The sequence below is a fragment of the Varanus komodoensis genome, unplaced genomic scaffold (assembly GCF_004798865.1).
Source record: "Varanus komodoensis strain SLA01 unplaced genomic scaffold, ASM479886v1 scaffold45, whole genome shotgun sequence".
Lineage (NCBI taxonomy): Eukaryota > Metazoa > Chordata > Lepidosauria > Squamata > Varanidae > Varanus > Varanus komodoensis.
In genome coordinates, this window is record NW_025336011.1 from 6,404,034 (window position 1) to 6,422,613 (window position 18,580).

The 18,580-nt window shown below is 47.2% G+C and overlaps 1 protein-coding gene across 4 annotated transcripts; it reads left to right on the plus strand.

Moving 5' to 3' along the window:
* Window positions 1-358: 358 nt before the first annotated feature.
* NR1H2 (nuclear receptor subfamily 1 group H member 2) lies at window positions 359-16,372 on the plus strand. Of its 4 annotated transcripts, none has more exons than XM_044444692.1 (10): window positions 359-378; window positions 2,630-2,757; window positions 4,687-4,982; window positions 5,105-5,227; window positions 6,744-7,013; window positions 8,248-8,492; window positions 10,798-10,977; window positions 11,584-11,683; window positions 14,205-14,413; window positions 15,657-16,372. In XM_044444692.1, exons 3-10 carry the CDS (start codon window positions 4,943-4,945, stop codon window positions 15,801-15,803), a joined length of 1,314 nt encoding a protein of 437 aa, XP_044300627.1. In that variant the 5' UTR covers window positions 359-378; window positions 2,630-2,757; window positions 4,687-4,942; the 3' UTR covers window positions 15,804-16,372. The 4 variants fall into 4 exon arrangements, with proteins under 4 accessions (XP_044300627.1, XP_044300629.1, XP_044300628.1 ...); XM_044444694.1 differs by having other exon boundaries at window positions 4,905-4,982; XM_044444693.1 differs by lacking the exon at window positions 359-378 and adding an exon at window positions 549-604.
* The last annotated feature ends 2,208 nt before the right edge of the window (window positions 16,373-18,580 follow it).

Consider the following 18,580-nt stretch of genomic DNA (forward strand, 5'->3'; position numbering starts at 1 on the left):
AGGACGCTCAGTCTGATTTTTTTCATTTTCACTTTAGAGGAGCCATGGGAAACTCAGAATCGGAACATCCCCCTTCCTTTCCACGCAGCTACACTGCGCGCTAAGGTCCCGACACAGGGATCCCAATTCGGTTCAGGACTGCTGCTACGCCACCAACCACAGGGAGAGGGTGCGATGGGTGACGTTGCGAGTGCTTTTAAGATCCGAATCCAGCTCCTCGTGTCTACACGCGCGGTGCGTGGGGTGCCTTCAAGATCCGAATCAGGCTCCCCGTCTCTACTTTGGAATGATTTTTTAAAAAGACGGAGTTGCCGGAGACAGATACAAAATCATCTCCGCTTCGGCCCTTAGATGCTGCGCCTTTCTACAGAGAACAAGGTAGCTCTCCACCAGCCGATCCCACACGCGTCCTCGGTTGTGTAACTGCCGCGACACGGGTGTAGAAGGAGGTGCCTGCCGGAGAAGGGGTGGTTTCCCAAGCTGGAAAGGGAAGTGACGCCCAGCAAGGGTTCCCGGAAGCGACTGGCTCCTGTGTGCGATAACTGTTTTTACTTTTTTGATGCAAGTTGCAGCAGGAGGGAGAGAGGCAGAGAGAGACAGAGAGGTAACGAAGGGGGTCGAAAGTTGGGGGGCGGTAGGGAGTTTTGGGGAGGTACCTGCTGTGTGAAGGCTGGAGTTGGAGTCGCTTGACGACCACCCCCTCTCCCGAGGAGTGTATTCCACCCCCCGGAAAAAGTCCTAACCTGCGAAGTAAAGCTGCCACCCCCGCACTCTTATGCTAAGATCCCTGCGGTTCCTTTACTGTGCAATCCAGGGCATGTTTACTCTTTGGGAAGCCCCATCGTATTCTGTGGGGCTTTGTCTGCCGGATTGCAAGCTTGGCGAGAGGATCGGTGCTCTTGAGCCCCGGCGGTCCCCAGATCGAAGCATGGGCACAGCAAGGATGTGTGAGGTCCCTATTCCTTATTTTACAGGAAGATAAGACAGGCAGCCTTCCCTCATCCTTCAGATGTTTTGGACTACAGCTCCTAGTATTCCTGAGCACTGGCCATGGTGGATGGTTAGAAAAGTGTCGAACTCCAGAACATCTGGAGGGCACCAGGTTGGGGAAGGCTCTCATAGAGGGTTCAAAACAATAACAACGGCAGCCTGCCAAGCAGATGATCAGCAGGGAAGGGTTTGCTTTGACTTTTATACTCTCTTTGCTCTCAGTGGGTAGGATTTCTACCATCTGTGCTGCTTCTAGCCATCCCCAACGGAAAGAGGTGTCAGAGTCCCCAGTGGACTCCCTAGAGACAGATGGTTGTGGCAGGAGAAATGGCAGAGCCCCTCTAAATGGTGCTGAGGACCATGGACAACTGGAACTTGCTCTGGCACGTGGCACCTGGTGGAACTGTGCCTGTCAAGTACTTGTGTAACAGCCAAGTGAATGAACTACGAATTAGCTCCCAGGTTTGAATTTTATGCCTGCCATGGACTCAGCCAGTAGCCTTAGGCAATCCACTCTCCCTTAAGCCTCAGTTCCCCATCCCCTCCATCTGCAATGTGGGAGGCAAGTGGGGCCTGCAACAAAATGTTGCAGTATGGAGTGCTTCTCTTCAGGAGGCCAGCAATTCCTTCCTCAAGATACTCAATTCGATCCTGGTTTTCTGTGTTTTTTTCTCCCACTGAAAATTCTGTGGCCATTGAGTATGCTCAGTTCTCATTAGACATTATTACAAGGTCTCTTCCCCCCCCCCCCCCCCGGTAAGGTTTTGACTAAATAAGGATTCCTGCTCACTTCTAAAGTTTGGAAAAAGAAGGAATAATCTTGCCTTATTTTACAGGAATATCACCAGCTAGTGTACATAAAATGCTTTTAACATTTGAAAGTGCTACGGAGATGCAATGCAAGCTACTTAATTTATATAGTCAGCTGGACTAAAGGGCATTTCCTTTCATTCTCAGTAGTGACAGAGGGAGCATGTGGAAAACTTACACAAGACTTAAACTTTTTCCTGCAACAGCTTCCTTATAGTTGTTAAAATAATAATTCTGTAATTATAGCTGAGAATACCTCTTTTTTTTCAAGCAGCCTGATTAACACAAGAGAGCATGTAAATTGCATGGCAGGGTGACGAATGTCCACTTTGATCTAGAGGAGCATATCCTAAAGATGCTTGCTCAAGGCTGTGTAACACAGATGAGTTAACATTTTGCACGCATTTTCATACTTGCACATGGTTAGAAAATGGTAACTGTTTTGTTTATTCCTTTGGTGTGATACTTTTGACTTGACATATGGTTTCTATTCTTCTGTTTATTCTTTATGAACAGACAACAACAAAGGATAATAGTAAACAGAGATGCATTCATTGGAAGTAACAGGATGTAACCTTGTGCATGTTCTCTGAAACTCTCGGTATCCCCACAGTTACCTATAAACACTCTGTGCATAACTTTTTACTCACCTTCTCACACCATTTAAGGATGTTGACTATACAAGATCCCTGCAACAGTGGGTGTCAAATAATGTGTGTTGAAAATATGTCTGTCTTGCTGGGATTACTGTTCATCTATCTCATGTGGGGAGAGTGGCATGAAGAGATTAGAGGGATTTATTGACACCTGATTCCTCTTTCCCTTTCAGGTGCACTTTAACCTCAGATCAGTCATTTGGCCACCTGCCTTTTCTTTCCATTTTCTTGCTTTTGCTACCCCAGAAGATCTGTTATGTGGTTGTCAGCTAGCTGAGGCTTCCCCATTGTGGGGAGAAAGGTGAGACTGTATGGTAGAAATTGTTTGGGTGAGCTTGGGGTGGGGGGATATATATCAAACTGGGTGGCAGTGAAAATTTGCACATGTGCAGAGGAGATGGTAGATGGGAAAGAGATAGATAGCAGCAGATGAGGCTCATGATGGACACATAGATCAAAAGGCACTCAGTTTCCTTCTTGTGAAAAGGGTAGCTTTTTGCAGGAAGAGGAAGCATGTAAGGAGTGCTTTAGAAATAGTATAACGTAAGGTAGGCGTATAAAACGTTTTTTTTCTGACATCAGCTGCATTCCATAGGAATATAGAAAGCTGCCTTGTACTGAGCCAGAGTGTGGGTCCATCAAGCCTTGGACTCCCAACACTAAGCAGCAGCAGAAGCTTTCTGGAGTTTCTGGCAGTTTTTCTGTCCTGCCTGACAGAAATGCCAGGCACTGAATCTGGGATCTGAATCTGCTCCAGCACTGAGCTATAGAGCTTTCCCTTGGTGGGAAGCATCATACCCAAGTGGTTGGGGTCACCCCTTTTCTCTCTTTATCTTATGCCCCCTTCTCAATCTCAGACTGGGTTCAGGCAGCATAGTAACCCATGCTTAAGGAGTTTGGGGTGGGTTGAGTGTGAGTTATTGTTGTTCATAGGGTGTTGTCAAAACATGGGTTATTGTGTTGTCTGAACCTAGCTGAGATAATAAACCATGGTGAACAACCCACGGTTCATCACCTATCAACAAACTGTGGGTTCTCTTCATGGGTTGTTTGTGGTTAATAAGCCATGGCTTGTTAGTGCAGCTGGGTTCAGACAACACAATAGCTCACATTTCAACAGCGTTCAACAACAATCCACACTCAGTGTATACTTATACCTAGAGTGTGGATTATCATGTTGTCTGAACCCAATCTCATTCATCTTAGCTTTTGGGCTGGCAGCGGAGGGACAGTTTGTTCTCTCCAAATATCAATATTGATTGCTTTGAAATTAAGCCAAAGGCCATGTGCACTCTAGGCCCACAGGCTGTCTACCCTTGACATAAGAGGAAAAAACATAAGAAGAGTTCTGCTGGATCAGACCAAAGTCTGTTCCAGTATCCTATGATAGACAACCAGAAACCACCAGGAATCTCACAGGTTATGTATGGATTTGCCCCTTGCAATTAGATTTCAGTGGTCTGCTTCCCTCCCAATGTGAGATTGCATTGAGCCATTGCAGCCAAGAGCTATTGACCTGTACTCCATGAACTGGTCTTATCCTCTTGTAAATCTACCTCTTGGTAATGTAGGAACTCATTACCACATCTTGCAATAATGGGTTTCTTTCATTAAGTACAGAAGTGGCATGAGAGCATATGTCTTTGAGTCCGTCCTGAATCTGCTGCTGGTCAATTTTATAGAATGTAACCCAAGGTTCCTGCATTATAGATGATGGGCATTGGTGTTACAGAGCTGACACCTCCCTTGGGCCTCCTCCGATTCTTGAGATGTTGTGAAAGGACAGGGCACTGCTTATCATTCCAGTATTGTGTTTTTATGCTCTGAGAAAGGCTGTGTAATAATAAAATAGTGGAGTGGTGGTGGTGGTGGTGGTGGTTTTTATGCCTCAGGAACCAAGATCACTTGGATGCTATGCACCTTGACTTGGCGAAGGAGGTACCGTCTGTTCTGTTCTCCCCTGTTCTGTTCTCTCTGTTCTGTACTGCTTACTCTTCTGCACTAGGCAGCAAAATGTCCTTGACCAACCCTCACAAGAATGAAGAGGAGCAGGCAAGGAGGGGCATTTTCCCACTCCTCGGGCATTGGTAGGCAACGGGAAACTGGAGTTGTTCTTTCTCTGCTCTTTAAAACAGCCTCCTCCAGATATCTGAGACTCTAACTCCCAGAATTCCTGATCATTGGCTTTGCTGGCAAAGTTGATGGGAGCTGAAGTTCAATACCTTTGCAGGTGCTCGGATGGAGAAGGCTGCCGTAAGAGATCTGAAGTGAATAAGTGGTAGGAGAAGGACCTGACTGCAGCAATCAAAACGTTGATATGCCAAGATATGAAGAAGTGGCTGGACCATTGTCCTTTTCCCAGGGAGATGAAAGAGGAGTGAGGAAGGAGAGCAAAGGGAAAGTGTCTTGCTAGCTGAACTGCCTTTTTATTTGTTTGCCTGGTTCCAGAGCTGACTATGCAATGCTGCTGTGGCTAATGCCCTGAGATGGCCAAAACGGGCACCGATGAACCTGACTTATCATTAGGTAAGCCAGCACCTGACACCTTGATCTGCCAGCCCAGGCCTGGCCAAGTGATGGAGGTGGGCCTTTGAAGATGAACTCTTGTCTTGCCTCATTTTTCTTTCCATTGTTTGTTTTTTAAACAGAGGATGGGGAGCCCGCTTCACAGGTCAAAGACGAGTGGTCAGAGGCCAGGCCAGAGTCTCACAGCACTGTGAAAATCGAGGTGGTTTGCACAGATGATGGAGAAAGCTCTACACACAGCGCTGGTGAGTGGGGAAAGGGGGACAGCCTGGGCCTAGGCGCCAGCAGCCTGGAATAATGTTGCTAGCAGATGGCTGCAGTGAGTGCTGAAAGTGCATTTGGGATTGGGAAAGGGATTTGGGTATTCATTGATTCAAATATTATCTGTTACTCTTTTTAAAAAGAAATATTTGTATCTTCTATCTATATGTGCAAATACACTGCATCCTATGGCTGCTAGACAGAATTTAGATTGTCATAAGATTTTTCGGAGACCCAGCTATGAGGTCAGAAAAGTTCTCTAACCTCATAGCTGGGTCTCTGAACTTGGAGCCCTATGCAGTTCTTTCCCAGCCAGTGGGAAAAGAACTGTACCAGTTCTGTCAACCTCAGGGGTTGAATGGGCATCCGGTGGGGGGAATGAAGGGAGCAGACAGGCACCACCAGGATATGAAGGCTTCTGAGAGTACCTCGGGCTCTTTTCCATATGCTTGCCCCAAGTCATAACACAGGCAGTCAAAATTGGCCATCCAGGTGTTCTGCAGGGTGGGAGGAACACAGAGGCAATCTTCTTCTAGAATCATATGTGTTTGTAGGGTTACAGGCATCCAGACTGGATTGCACCCCAAACAATATCACATTCACATAGGAGAATATCTTCTAAGTTATCTAACATTCCATAAAATAAAATTCTAAATGGATAGCTTGTGTATTGTTAAACAGTTTACCACAAATTGGGCAATATTCACTTTTAGAACAGGGGAAAATATTTATATCTACCAGTATCAAGTTGTAGCTAGCTGCCCTAAAGGCAATTACAGGACCCCAGAGCCTGGAAAAAGAGTCACTCTTTGGCCTAGAATTTCTTAAGCAGAATTTTGAAGGCTGCTTGCATGTGTTTTTTTAAATTCTTGAAACACAATGTATGCAAATAGCAACAGCAGGTTTTTGCAGCTACTTTTAGAAATGGATGAACCCCTGAAAAATAATAATTTTTTAGAACACAGTTGAAAATACTCCTGAAGTGGAACATTTTGTTTTTGAAGGCAGTCTGGTCTGGTCCCATGTGAACCAACAAGGGGAAAAAGATACATTTGTTATCAAGAAGTCCTGTTCTTTGATAGAGAAGATGGCAGTGTTCAAAGCTGGGCCTCTTGATTTCAAGATCTCAGCTGCTGAGCACTTTTATGTGGCAGTAAGTGGTCCTTCAGTTACACTGGTCCTAGACTGCTCGGGGCAGGGCTGTGTTGCCTCTTTCAACCCAAGGAGTTCTCAGGCCGCATTCCAGTGGCAGGCCGGGCAAAGGTCAACGGGATGGGGCCAAAATTCCAGCACATTTCAGCCTTTACAGCTCTTACTGCCAGGAACTATAAACCTTAGAGGAAGCAGGTCAGCCTTATAGAAAGGGAGAAAGTCCAGGGGCTGGACGCAGGGTCCCACTTCAGAGATTCTGCACCCCTCTCTTAACCGGTCATTGGAATCAAGGGTGGGCAGAGGGGTCTCTGAGTCACCTTTGTTCTCTCTTTCCACTTCTCTCTGCAGCTGAGGAGCCTGCCCGCAAGCGCAAAAAGGGCCCTGCCCCGAAGATGTTGGGGGATGAGGTCTGCAGCGTGTGTGGGGACAAGGCCTCCGGGTTCCACTACAACGTGCTCAGCTGCGAGGGCTGCAAGGGCTTCTTCCGGCGCAGCGTCATCAAAGGGGCACAGTACACCTGCAAGGGCATCGGGCAGTGCCACATGGACATGTACATGCGCCGGAAGTGCCAGGAGTGCCGCTTGAAGAAGTGCCGACAGGCGGGCATGCGCGAGGAGTGTGAGTGCTGGCGAGAGATGGAGCCGGGAACTGGTGGGAGTGAAGGTTGGGCTGACGGGATCATTAGCCATTGTTATTGTTTATTGCATTTATATGCTACTCTATAGCCAAAAGGGCTCACTGGGGCAGCTTTACATAAAAACGTGGACAGCCAACACTAAAAACAATAATGCAGTAAATCGAACAATAGAATCAAGTAAAATCCATTAAAAATATAAAATCTCATATCCACGGCGAAAGATCACAGCAAGTAAGCAGCAATAAGTCAACAGCATTAAAAACCAAATCGGCTACTAAAACACATGTTAAATAAAAAAATCTTTACCTGGGGCCGAAAGGCAAGCTGTGATGGTTCCATGAGCACTTCCTTAGGGACGGCATTCCGTAAGTGGGGTGCAATCACAGAGAAGGCCCTTCTAGCCATTTCACCTCTCACTTCATTAGGGGGTGGCTCTTGAAGAAGGACCTCCACAGAAGATCTTAGTGGCCTGGTACGTACCGAGATGGGCATTGCCAATCCCTCAGGATTGGCTTTTGATTTTATATTAGTACCCTGAGATCCACCAGCCACATGGACGTGTCTCGAGGAAACAACATGCACCCCAGTTCTCATCTGCCCTTGACCACAGAGCTCACTGGGTGACTTTGGGCCAGTCCCTGACTTCCAGCCTGCTCTACCTCACAGGTTGTTGTGAGAATGAAATGGAGAGGACTATGTAACCTCCCTTGGATTCTTTCCCAAAGGGGAAAAAGAATTAAAAAATCATCCAGACATTCGCCAGTGGATCCACTTCTCTCTTCTGCCCACCCTTGCTTTAAAAGGTTTACATCCCACCTTTCTGCTATTGGCAGTCTTCAGGACAGATTACAAATTAAAGATTAAGATGGCAATGCAATGTTAGCAGTAAGCAGATGTAAAAGCTGATCAAGAGTGCCATGCTGGGCATGTTGCATTTCAAAATACAGACAAACAATTGGCGTGATTGTTTCACTTTGGAATCCAGAAGCAGTTAATGATAATTAATAGGTTGAGCAAACAGAATAGAGTTGGCTTGTTGTAAACAGAGAGTGGTGATGGCAGCAGGCAATTCTTTCTAGGGAGGGAATTCCACTGTCAGGGAATGCAGTTCTTCAGTGGGAATGGGAAGCTCGTCCTACCAGAGCAGCGACTCTGAGAAGTGCCTCTGTGATTCCTCCTTGTCTTGCTCACACTTCCCCTCTCGTACTCCTCCAGGCGTTCTTTCAGAAGAGCAGATCCGCAAGAAAAAGATCCGAAAGCAGCAGGAGGGGGAAGGGGCGTCAGGTGGGGAGGGGGGTGGAGGCGAGGTCCTTCGGGTACCCCCTCTGCCCTGTGACCCCACGTTGCCCCAACCTGAGCCAGCGCCGCTCACGCCCCAGCAAGAGGGCATGATCCGGCAACTGGTTGCCGCACAACAGCAGTGCAACAAGAGGAGCTTCAGCGACCAGCCCAAAGTCACGGTAATTATTGTTTGTTCTGCTTATTGCAGTGTTTTGAATTATGCTTTGATCTAATTAGGGTTTTGTTAATCGGGAGGACACCAGATGTTTGTGGAAGGGGAACTTTTATCTAAGTCACATCAGAGTTCCCCACTGCATCTTCCTGGGAGGCCAGAAGGCCTGGTGTTCTAGACAGAAATGCCTGCTAGGCTCCTGGGTTTCTTCCCAGAAAGTAGTTCCATCCTATAGCTGAGTGTGTCAGTCTGGAATGGGAATCAGGAACGAATTGTTGCAAGCCACGTTCCCCTCCACACTTCCAAAACACAGACTGTTCTTTGGCAAAAGCTCTTTCTTTTCCAGTGCACTTCCAGTAAGAATGAGTTTCTGAGCATGCACAGAATGGCTTGTTGAACCCATCTGGCAACTACTTCTGAGCATTCTTTTGAGCACCCCTGGACCCCACCCTCTGGGATGCCCTTTTTGGAGATGGGCAAGCCTCTCCTTTGTCCATCGCCCCTCCAGCTGATCAGCCCATCTTTCCCAACATTGTGTCACGGAGTCCAGAGTTGTGCCAAGCTCAACGGGCTGCAGGAATTCTTCTCCCATGGCCTCTCCCTGCAGTTGTAAATCCTATTCTCAACCTGTGCCTAAACACCCCGGGCGGGTGCCCTTAGGAGAAGCCTGACCACTCCTCCAATTCATTGTCTGCGAATTTTGGTTCCTGGACCCCTTCTGATGAGTCTGAATCTGCCTGGCCTTGGGTCACGTGCCTAGAAAATTGCCCCTTTCATTCCCAACATCAAGCACGAGGTAGAACCATAGAAAAGGGTAGAAACCCTTCATGATTGGAGAGAATGAAGGGCTAGCAGGGAATATAACCTCTTCCTGCCTCCAGTCATGTCTTCCTTTCAAGCTGTCATGTAATACCCCAGATTCAGTCCCCCCAGGATCTCCACATGGTCATACCCCTTTGCCTCTAACTACCAATTAGCTTCCCATCTTTTCCGCAATTTCCCCCCTCTCCTAAAGCTCAGTTACTGCAGCGCCTCTCCTAAGGCTTAGTTACTGGCAATAGGATATTTAAGGTTATAGTGCACCCCTTTTGCCTTCAGCCCCATCCGCTACTGGAATGTAGCCCCTGACAGCTCCTCCGGAAAAAAAATCAGTCCTTGGGTTGAAAGAGAGTCAGTGCTCCTGATTCATGGTGTTCCCAGGCATCCTATCCAGCATTATTGAGTCTGTGCCTCATCTCTTCATCTGAGGGACCCGACTCCCCACAGATCCCCCCAAGACCCACGCAAACATACGCATGTCCCGTTTAGGCAACTATAGCTCGGCTTAATTAGCTGAGATACAAATGAGCCTCAACACACAACTCTCTAATTTAAGCCACAGTTTAAAAAGGAAGCCTCTAATCAGCCATTCTTTTTTGTTTCATCTGAACCAGGAAACCATACTTAGCAACTCTGGAACAAGCCAGGATCTTAAAACCATGATTTGAAGTTAAAGAATCCTGGCTTACTCCATAGGTGGTAACCATCATTTTCTAGTTTGGACAAAAGAAGAAGCTATTCTTAATTGAAGACTTCCTAGTTAGTTGGCTGTAGGATTTTTTCTGACTGAACATGCATAGGATTGCACTTTTAATGTTCAGGGAGTTGCTTTGAGTGCCAGAACTGAGGCATTCACCTGCCTGGCATTTACCTGGCTTTCTGCATTTCAGAATCAGGGTGTGTCTTTTCTTGTTGCTCTGGTTAAACAGTTAAGAGTCAGAAATCCTTGCTGATCCAGTAGATATCTATCAGTTGATCCAAATCTTTCTGCCCACCCTGAGTTAAAACATGGTACAAGAACTCAATAGGGTGTGCTGATTGAGTGGAAGGTGGGACGAACTTTGGAGCTTATGTGTCTAGATTTGCAATTGATTTCTCTGATGATTGCTCCAGTCCCACCTGTCCTCACTTGTAGGTATTTTCCTGTGTCAGGAGGAACATCTCTCCAGGAAGGAATTGCTTGGGTCACTGAGGTTGTGTTGGAGGAGTAGAGCAGAGTAATCCTGATGGTTAAGGAAAATGGGCAGGGGATTTGGAGAGGACAGAAAGTCTCCTGCACATTATTAAGAGGGAATCACCAGCTTCTTCTAATTTAATATACTACATCGGGTATAAGAGGTGGTAGAATCTGGGGAGTGTGTGTGGAGGGGCTGGTTGAGCAAGTCCTTGAGATGGTGCTGGGGAAGACCATGGTGTCCGCATGCCTCTAGACCAACCTTGCCCTCCTTTTTCTCTCCTTCTGTATTTCTGGTACCATTTGCATCACTCGCCAGCCCTGGCCAATGGGCAGCGACCCCAATAGCCGAGAGGCTCGGCAACAGCGCTTTGCCCACTTCACAGAGTTGGCCATCATCTCGGTACAAGAGATTGTGGATTTTGCTAAGCAGGTGCCTGGGTTCCTGCAGCTTTCTCGGGAAGACCAGATTGCGCTGCTCAAGGCCTCCACCATCGAGGTGAGCAAGAGTTGAGCAATTTGCATTACTCTCAACCTGTATGTCGTTATTTATTGGATGTTTAGCTCGCCCCATTGGCCACACAGCTCCCTACAGCATGCTGGCTGGGCCATGCTGAGAGCTGTACACCCTTTTCTCTGTCTAAACTTGCATAGTCTGCATTTTTCCGGTCTTAAGGTGGTTTGAAGCATTTCTTCCAGTCCTGGAATGATCACTGTGGCCTTTGTAGCCCAAGATGTTCTGAAACAGTGCTGCATCCCACTGTAAAAAGTACATGCATTTTCAGCGGTGGAAAGCAGTGTGGGTTTTCTGGGAAATCTTCCCATGCAAATTAGGGCAATATGCATAAGATATTTGGCTTGCAGCCTGAGAGAGTGCCTTCTCCCTTAACCAGTCTGACTGAGCTCATGGGAGGGCATGTTCCTGGTGGTTCCACATGGACCGGTGAGCAGATTGGAGTCCACCCAGAGAGCTTTCAGTGTGGCAGCTCCCGTTCTGTAGCACTCCTGACCAACTCCCTGTCTGTCCGTACCTGCATAGGGGCACCACATATGCTGGACTATTTTAAAGACAGGCCAATAACCTCTTCCCTCTCTATCGCCATAGATCATGCTGTTGGAGACAGCGCGGCGCTACAACCACGAGACCCAGTGCATTACATTTCTTAAAGATTTCACCTACAGCAAGGACGACTTTCACCGTGCAGGTGAGCTGAAGTACAGCTGGAAGGAGGGAAGGTCCAAGATGTGTGTGGAGGAGCTACTTCCAGAGAATTCTCCTCCTTAGTACAGCATGCTAGAAGAATGCCATCAAGCACTGAGGGGAAGATCAAAGTTACATTTCTGAGTTATCTTTTGGGTATAACCTGTTCCGTCTTATTTCACAAATAGTGGGCACACTTGGGTCTCATGTTTGGCTATGCTTACATGGAAAGGTTCTGTTCTGTTCTGTTCTGTTCTGTTCTGTTCTGTGGTATCCTAAGCCTAGATGGGCAGAAGGTAGATCTCCAGATGTTTTGGACTTCAGCTTCTAGCATTCCTGACTGCTAGCCATGCAGGCATGAGCAAACCAGGATCCAAATATTGGGAGATCTACCTTCAGCTCTCCCCTTTTTAAAGCCATTTGCCATTTAGAACATCTCAGGAAGGGGAAGAAGACCCTGTGAATAAAAAGAGTGGCCTTCCCGCCCACTTCCCTGAAGTATTCTTGCGGCCTGTCACTTCGTTTGTTTCTCTTACTTTGGCAAAGGCCACAAATAAGCACCCAGAGCACAAATCTCAACAGTTGCATCCTCCCCAGGGTGAAAATAGCACAGCGCCAGACCCTTGCCAAGACACAGAACCTCCTGGCTCTCTCACCAGCCATAGAAATGACAAGACCACACAGTGCCCAGCATGTTTGAACAGCATTGCAGCTCCCCAGGCAAAATAATCTTCTCCACATCACACCGCTTTTGCTGTGCGATTAGTGAAGCTTGATCAGACTTTTGCTAAGTACGGCAGGGGTGTTGCTCCCATCTCAGAGCCAGATATCATTTTGAAGAAGCTTGTGGGGGACTCATTGCAGTCGTTTTGCCAAAGTCAAAAGAGGCAAGGCCCAGCATTCGAAAAACTGCAATATTTGACTTGAGAATCTTACTGCTAGTAGCTTTTAGAATAGAAGGCAAACCTGCACAAGCGGCAGGAAGCCACCAACAACCAGCAGTGGCAAAAAAGGAAGTGGGGCAGAAGAAGGTTGATGCAACCTGCAGATTCTTGGAGGGCTGGTTTTGGCCTCTGACTTGAGGTTCTGCAGAAATGGTCCCTTGACTAGAGATACTGTAGTCATGTGGGCGGGGGCGGACTAAAATACTCGCTGCTGCTCTGAAAATTAAAGGGTTGGTGGATGGAGATTTTTAATACTTTTAACAACAGAATTAATGTTTCTGAGGATTGCTAATATATATTCAAGATGACACATCTACATGCCATGGGGGACCGAGAAACTAGGGCTGAGTTTAAGCCTGCCCGGTGGGTGGTTCACATCACTTGCTTGTTCATGCATCAGCAACCATCTCTTCACACGTCAAGTGAAAAGGGCATTGTAAAGATTGCCGGGTTTTCATATTTGGCGAGAGTTTACATTAACTTCTCACTGTCCCTCTGCATCTAGCTAGATGGAATCAGTGAGCAATATGGCATCCTGCTTTGCGTTCTTCCACATGCCTGGTCTTGCATCTGGGGACGAAAGAGGGTGCTGTTTGCCTTGGGCACCCCCAGTCTTGAATCGGCCTTTGCCTTCCTGCTTCTGTTAATGTGCAGTTGTTGCACACTGCAGTGTGCTGGAGAGCTTCTTTCCTGCCAGCACAAACCTTTACACCACCTAAAAACAGGATCCCCCAGTTTCCAGTCATTTTTATGTCTGCTCAGAAGTCTCTTTCTTGTAAGAGTTTGCTGCATTGTACTGATGACTGACCTTTAAAGCCTGCATGCCTTGAGCACAGAATATATGAAGTCAGAAGGTAGATCTGGGAGATCAGCAAGGATTTGTGACTCGCTTTTGGTTAACAGTAGAAGCAATAAAATTATCCCCTCCCTAAGCTGTGCTACTGAAATTAAGAAAGCATAGAGCAGGGAGAGGTCAAGAGGAATGGATTTCTGTGTGGAGGACTGTGGTGCTTAAAACAAATCCCTGGCCTCAGAATTGATTTAATTTGAAGCGACTGGGCAGCTCGCATGACATGACAGCCCACTGTGAGATCTCTAACCCAGGGTGAGCCCGCCGCATGTCCAGGTCACATGCACTGTCACTTTTTGGCATATCAAGCCCCCATTTGGTGCTTGTCGTGTCATGTTAGGGTCTGTGAACTATGGAGTTTAACAACCCTTGCATAGCCCTAGATTAGACCATGAGTCACATAAGGATTGTTTAACCCTTGCATAACCTGGACACACCTCCCCAGCAAGGGTCGGATAATGTAAATGGCATCTGTGGGCATTTAATTATTGTGGATTGAGCAACACACAATGAACTACACTGTGTCATGCAATCGGGTTTGGATCGGCGGATCTTGGGGTTTCGGTGATGGATGGTGGAAACTGTAGGCTGAACATTGTGAGGGTCGCAAGTGACCCTCCTCTGTTTTCACATTGGAAAGGTGCACAGTTTTGTGCCTCTTAATGCTGTAATGCGATGCACCCGCTCTTTTTGTCAGAGGCTCTGCTTTCATTCCCCACCTCCCATACCAGGCCTACAGGTAGAGTTCATCAACCCCATCTTTGAATTCTCCCGGGCCATGCGACAGCTACAGCTTGATGACGCCGAGTACGCCCTCCTCATCGCGATCAATATCTTCTCAGCAGACCGACCTAATGTGCAGGACCACGGCCTGGTCGAGGCACTGCAGCAACCCTACATTGAGGCGCTCAGTTCTTACATCCGCCTCCACCGCCCACAGGTTTCTGCACTGGGCACAGGGACAGCACCAGATGCTGAGGGTGGATGGGTGTGGAATCACTGCAGAACGGGCTATAGTTCAGTGGTATAGCCCTTGCTTTCCATGCAGAAGATCCTGGTTTCATTCCCTAGCATCTCCTAGGGAAGGAATTCTGCCTTGAACCCCACAGAGCCACTGCCAAGATTGCACTAGATTAAATGACCTGAAAATAGTTATATTTAGGAAGAATAAACAAATCTAAAGAGCAGAATAAAGGGCAGCAGCTTTTGTAGCTGGAGTCAGAGAGAGACTGGCCCTCCTAGGATCCATGAAATGCATGAGGCAGAGAAGCAGGGACCAAGTCGAACAAGACTCACAACTGTATTTGGTGGGGTGGAGAGGGATAAAGAGTGATATTTCTGTGGGTTTATGACCCCAGATGAAGTACTCGATGCCTGGCCAACTTTGCTGTGAGGTCGCAAAGCTGCATTTGGCTTCAGGAAATCTCAGTCCAGGGTCCCTCCACTGATTGTCAGACAGAATCCCAAACCCTAAGGCTTTCCAGAGGATGATGGACTCAGCACTTTTCATCCCTCACTGCTAGCCAGGTCAGGTGGATTGGACTGGAAATAGGGTCCTTTAACATCTGGGCGACTACAGATTCTCCCAGTCCAAGACATTTGGCTATCCAAGGCAAAGGGCAGTATGCCTCTTCTCACTCCATGTATAAAAGTTAGCCAGACTGGCAACTGAATCTGACTTCAGTCCTATGGACCCTAGATGGCACCCCAAAAGCCATAGGACTGTGTGGAGAAAACCCCTCTCAAGCCACAGGCAGAGAAGGGTTTTCATTTTCTTTCCCCCTCTCTTCTACCTAGCAGCCCTCCCCTGAGCTTCAGTTTTCTTTTTCCTTTCACAGTCACTTCTGCATCTAGAAGATTCACAGATTTTTGTCAGATGAGTTTGTGGGGATGGGGGCTATGCGAATTGATTTTATATCCTTCTGCATGCCTAGGAACTCCCCCAAGCACATTAAAATGACCACCTTAATTCTGGATGGTTCTGTTCTGCTTCCAAACTAAACTGCAGTCTGTCGCCCAAGTTTGTTATTAGAAGGAACGGTTCCTCTGCACCCCTTGTTGATGTTGCCAACTCCTGCCAGGTCTAGTCAGCATGGCCCCTGGTTTGAGATGATGCAGGACCGCAAGCTGCCTGTCCCTGATTTAAACTCAAGGCACTGTCTCTCCTCACCTTCATTCTCCAGGACCACCTGATGTTCCCACGCATGTTGATGAAGCTGGTGAGCCTGCGAACTTTGAGCAGCGTGCACTCGGAGCAGGTCTTTGCTTTGCGTCTCCAAGACAAGAAACTGCCACCGCTCCTCTCTGAGATCTGGGATGTACATGAGTAGACATTTGGGGACAGGACATTTGTGGTGAGGAGAGGACACAGGTCCTTTCTCTTTCTCTCAATCTCTCTCTGTCTCTCTCTCTGTCTCTCTCACACACACACCCCTCTCTATCTCCAGACCCTGACAGACTTGGTTCCTTGCTAGGGACTCCAGGATCTTGGCATAAGACTTGCAGTGGATAGTCTGTGATCCTGTCGGAGGAACTGTGTCAAGAGGGGCTTACTAAGCACTTTTTCCTTCCCATCTACCTGTATTTCCTCCCATCCTTGCCTCCCCATTTCTGGTTTTGGGGACTGGGAGATGGAGTTGGTTACAGTTGTTCTTTTTTGGTGAGGGGACAAGGGGGAAGATGCAAAGGGACTGCTCTCCAAAGACTGATCACCCCTGTTCCTGGAGAATGAACAGCCATGCCAACGTGGCATTCTGCTTTGGCACCTCCCCCCCACCCACGTGCCCCACTAGGAAGGGCAGGGGGAGAGTTTTGCAGTGGAAAAGTGGGGAAGGGGTTGCCGTATGCCTGGTGTGTGGGGTGGATGCCCAGGAAAATAAACTCAGTCATTACAAACCAATGTCTGGCCTGGTGTGTGTGAATGGAAAGGACTGACCATTTGGTGATACTACCGACAGGTACTGGGAATGTGGCAAGGACACAATTCAGGAGAAAGGGCACAAATCAAGAGAAAGCTACAGAATAATCGCTGCGATAATCAAAGGAAGGGTGTCGATGAGTCCCATAGCTCCAAGAACATGAAATCTTGGACCCCTGAGGCTTTCAAAAACATTTTTTAAATTTTTCACAAAAAAGAAATGAGATACAAATAAGAAAAGGACCCCTGAAGCTTGACATGCATGCTAAGCACACTCTAGAGATGAGCTTGAGGTTAGTTCATTCTGAAGCAACGTTAACTACAATTAAATAATTTGAATTAATTGAGATGTGTCAGTGTGATTAAAGCCTGCAGTAATATCCTCTGCTACTGGAGGCAGACTTCTCTAATCACAGTCTTTGTGTTTCAAAGCCAGAGGGGATCAGAAGGCCGGGGGGGGGGGGGGGTTGTTATATGCCCGCTCCCTGATCCAGGGCTCTGGGGCACCCAGCCCTGATAGATCGCTCCTTCAGGGGGCCACCCTGGCAGGGGCCATGCCTCAGGCATGCCAGTGACGGCTTGTGTCAAGCCCCTGACGGTGGCATCAGTCCGCTTGAAGGCTTTGCTCTGTCGACTATAAGGGCTATTGCAGACCATGTGAAGCCAGGCTGTTGGCTGTTTAGGACCAGCTGAATCATGCATTGGTATTTGTGTGCGTGGGTGGGTGTGGTGGGGCTGGGGGAGCTGTCCGGTACAAAGGAATGAAGAGCTGTAAGAACTGTTTTGGTGTGAAGAGGAGACATGTCCACATAGTAGTGACGAGAGCATTTGACCAGGGAGATCCAGCTTCAGATTCTCATTCATCCTTGAAATAATGCACTGTCCTGCTGCCATCTCTTGGACTAACCTACCTTGCAGGGTTGTAGTGAGGACAGAATAGTGTTAACTTACCCAGATGAAAGACAGGTAAAAGGAAATGAAGTGGGATCGGGGATTTTTAAATTCTCAGTAAAAGCTGCTTTACAGGGCTGATCTCTTATTGGAGCTGCCTTTGAGCTTAATTGCCAGTCTAACCTACAGATGTCTTGAACTGTAATTCCAGTTAACCCCATGGCTTCTGCATTCCAGCATATCTGGAGGGTACCTGTTCGAAGACAAATGGTCTGGATGCTCTTCCTCTTTTAAAACTGCCTCAAGCCCAGAATTACCCTTTCCTGTCCTGGAACTTCTCAGCTGGCAATGGGTGGGGGAATCCCAGCCTTGGCTGCCTAGTGGGGATTTCCGTCTCATGTCTGTAATGCTGGCCACCAGGAGGCACTTAAGCACCACTTCTAACCAAACGAATTGCGTCTGCATGCATGAAGCCACTGGTTTTCCCCCACCAGATAGTAAATTCGATTTACAAATCCTTTATTTGGACGGCATAATGTATAACTGTTGCCAAAGTAAATGGAAAAGAAATACCCCTAAAATTTTAGCCAGGGAGTGATTCTGAGAGAAATCAAGCTCCTAAGCTCAAAATACTTTAATAGAAACCAATTCAATTTTGCATGGAATTCCTCAGTCAGGAAGTTTTAATTTGAACCAGCTCTTATATTATTATTTTTAGAATATGAATTTACTGTTTTGGGGAAGGGCAGCAGTTTGGTGCAGACGGAATAAAATGACTGTAGACCATGAAAGACAAAACAACCATAGAGGGCAAAGATGTTTTCTCTATTAATACTGGAATCTGCAGCCCATTATTGCCTTCTGCACTTAGAAGATGGATCTCCAACCATGAGGACTACAGCCTTAATTACTGCTCTTTAAAAATGAGCTGACACTTGTATCCAATGCCAACTTCTACGTAAAATCAGAAAAGTCAATATTCTCATGATACTTGAGCAGCCACAGACTGTAGGAATTCCCTTTTGGTAGCGGGGTCAAGGGTGAGATGAGTGGTAAGCCAAATGAATATCATGTACCTTGCTACTAAAACTTGTTACCTTCAAGGTAGGGTGAAACAAAGGGGAAGCTGCGAAAGCCACAACATGCACACAAAGCTCATGCTGCCTCTCCCTACCCTCCCAAATATTCAAATCTTTGCTCTTATCTTGGGAACAAACATTACCTTAAGATAGGGCAAAACAAACATTACAAGATAACCTCTTTAATAAGAGTCATGATAGTAACTTTTGAGTTTGAACA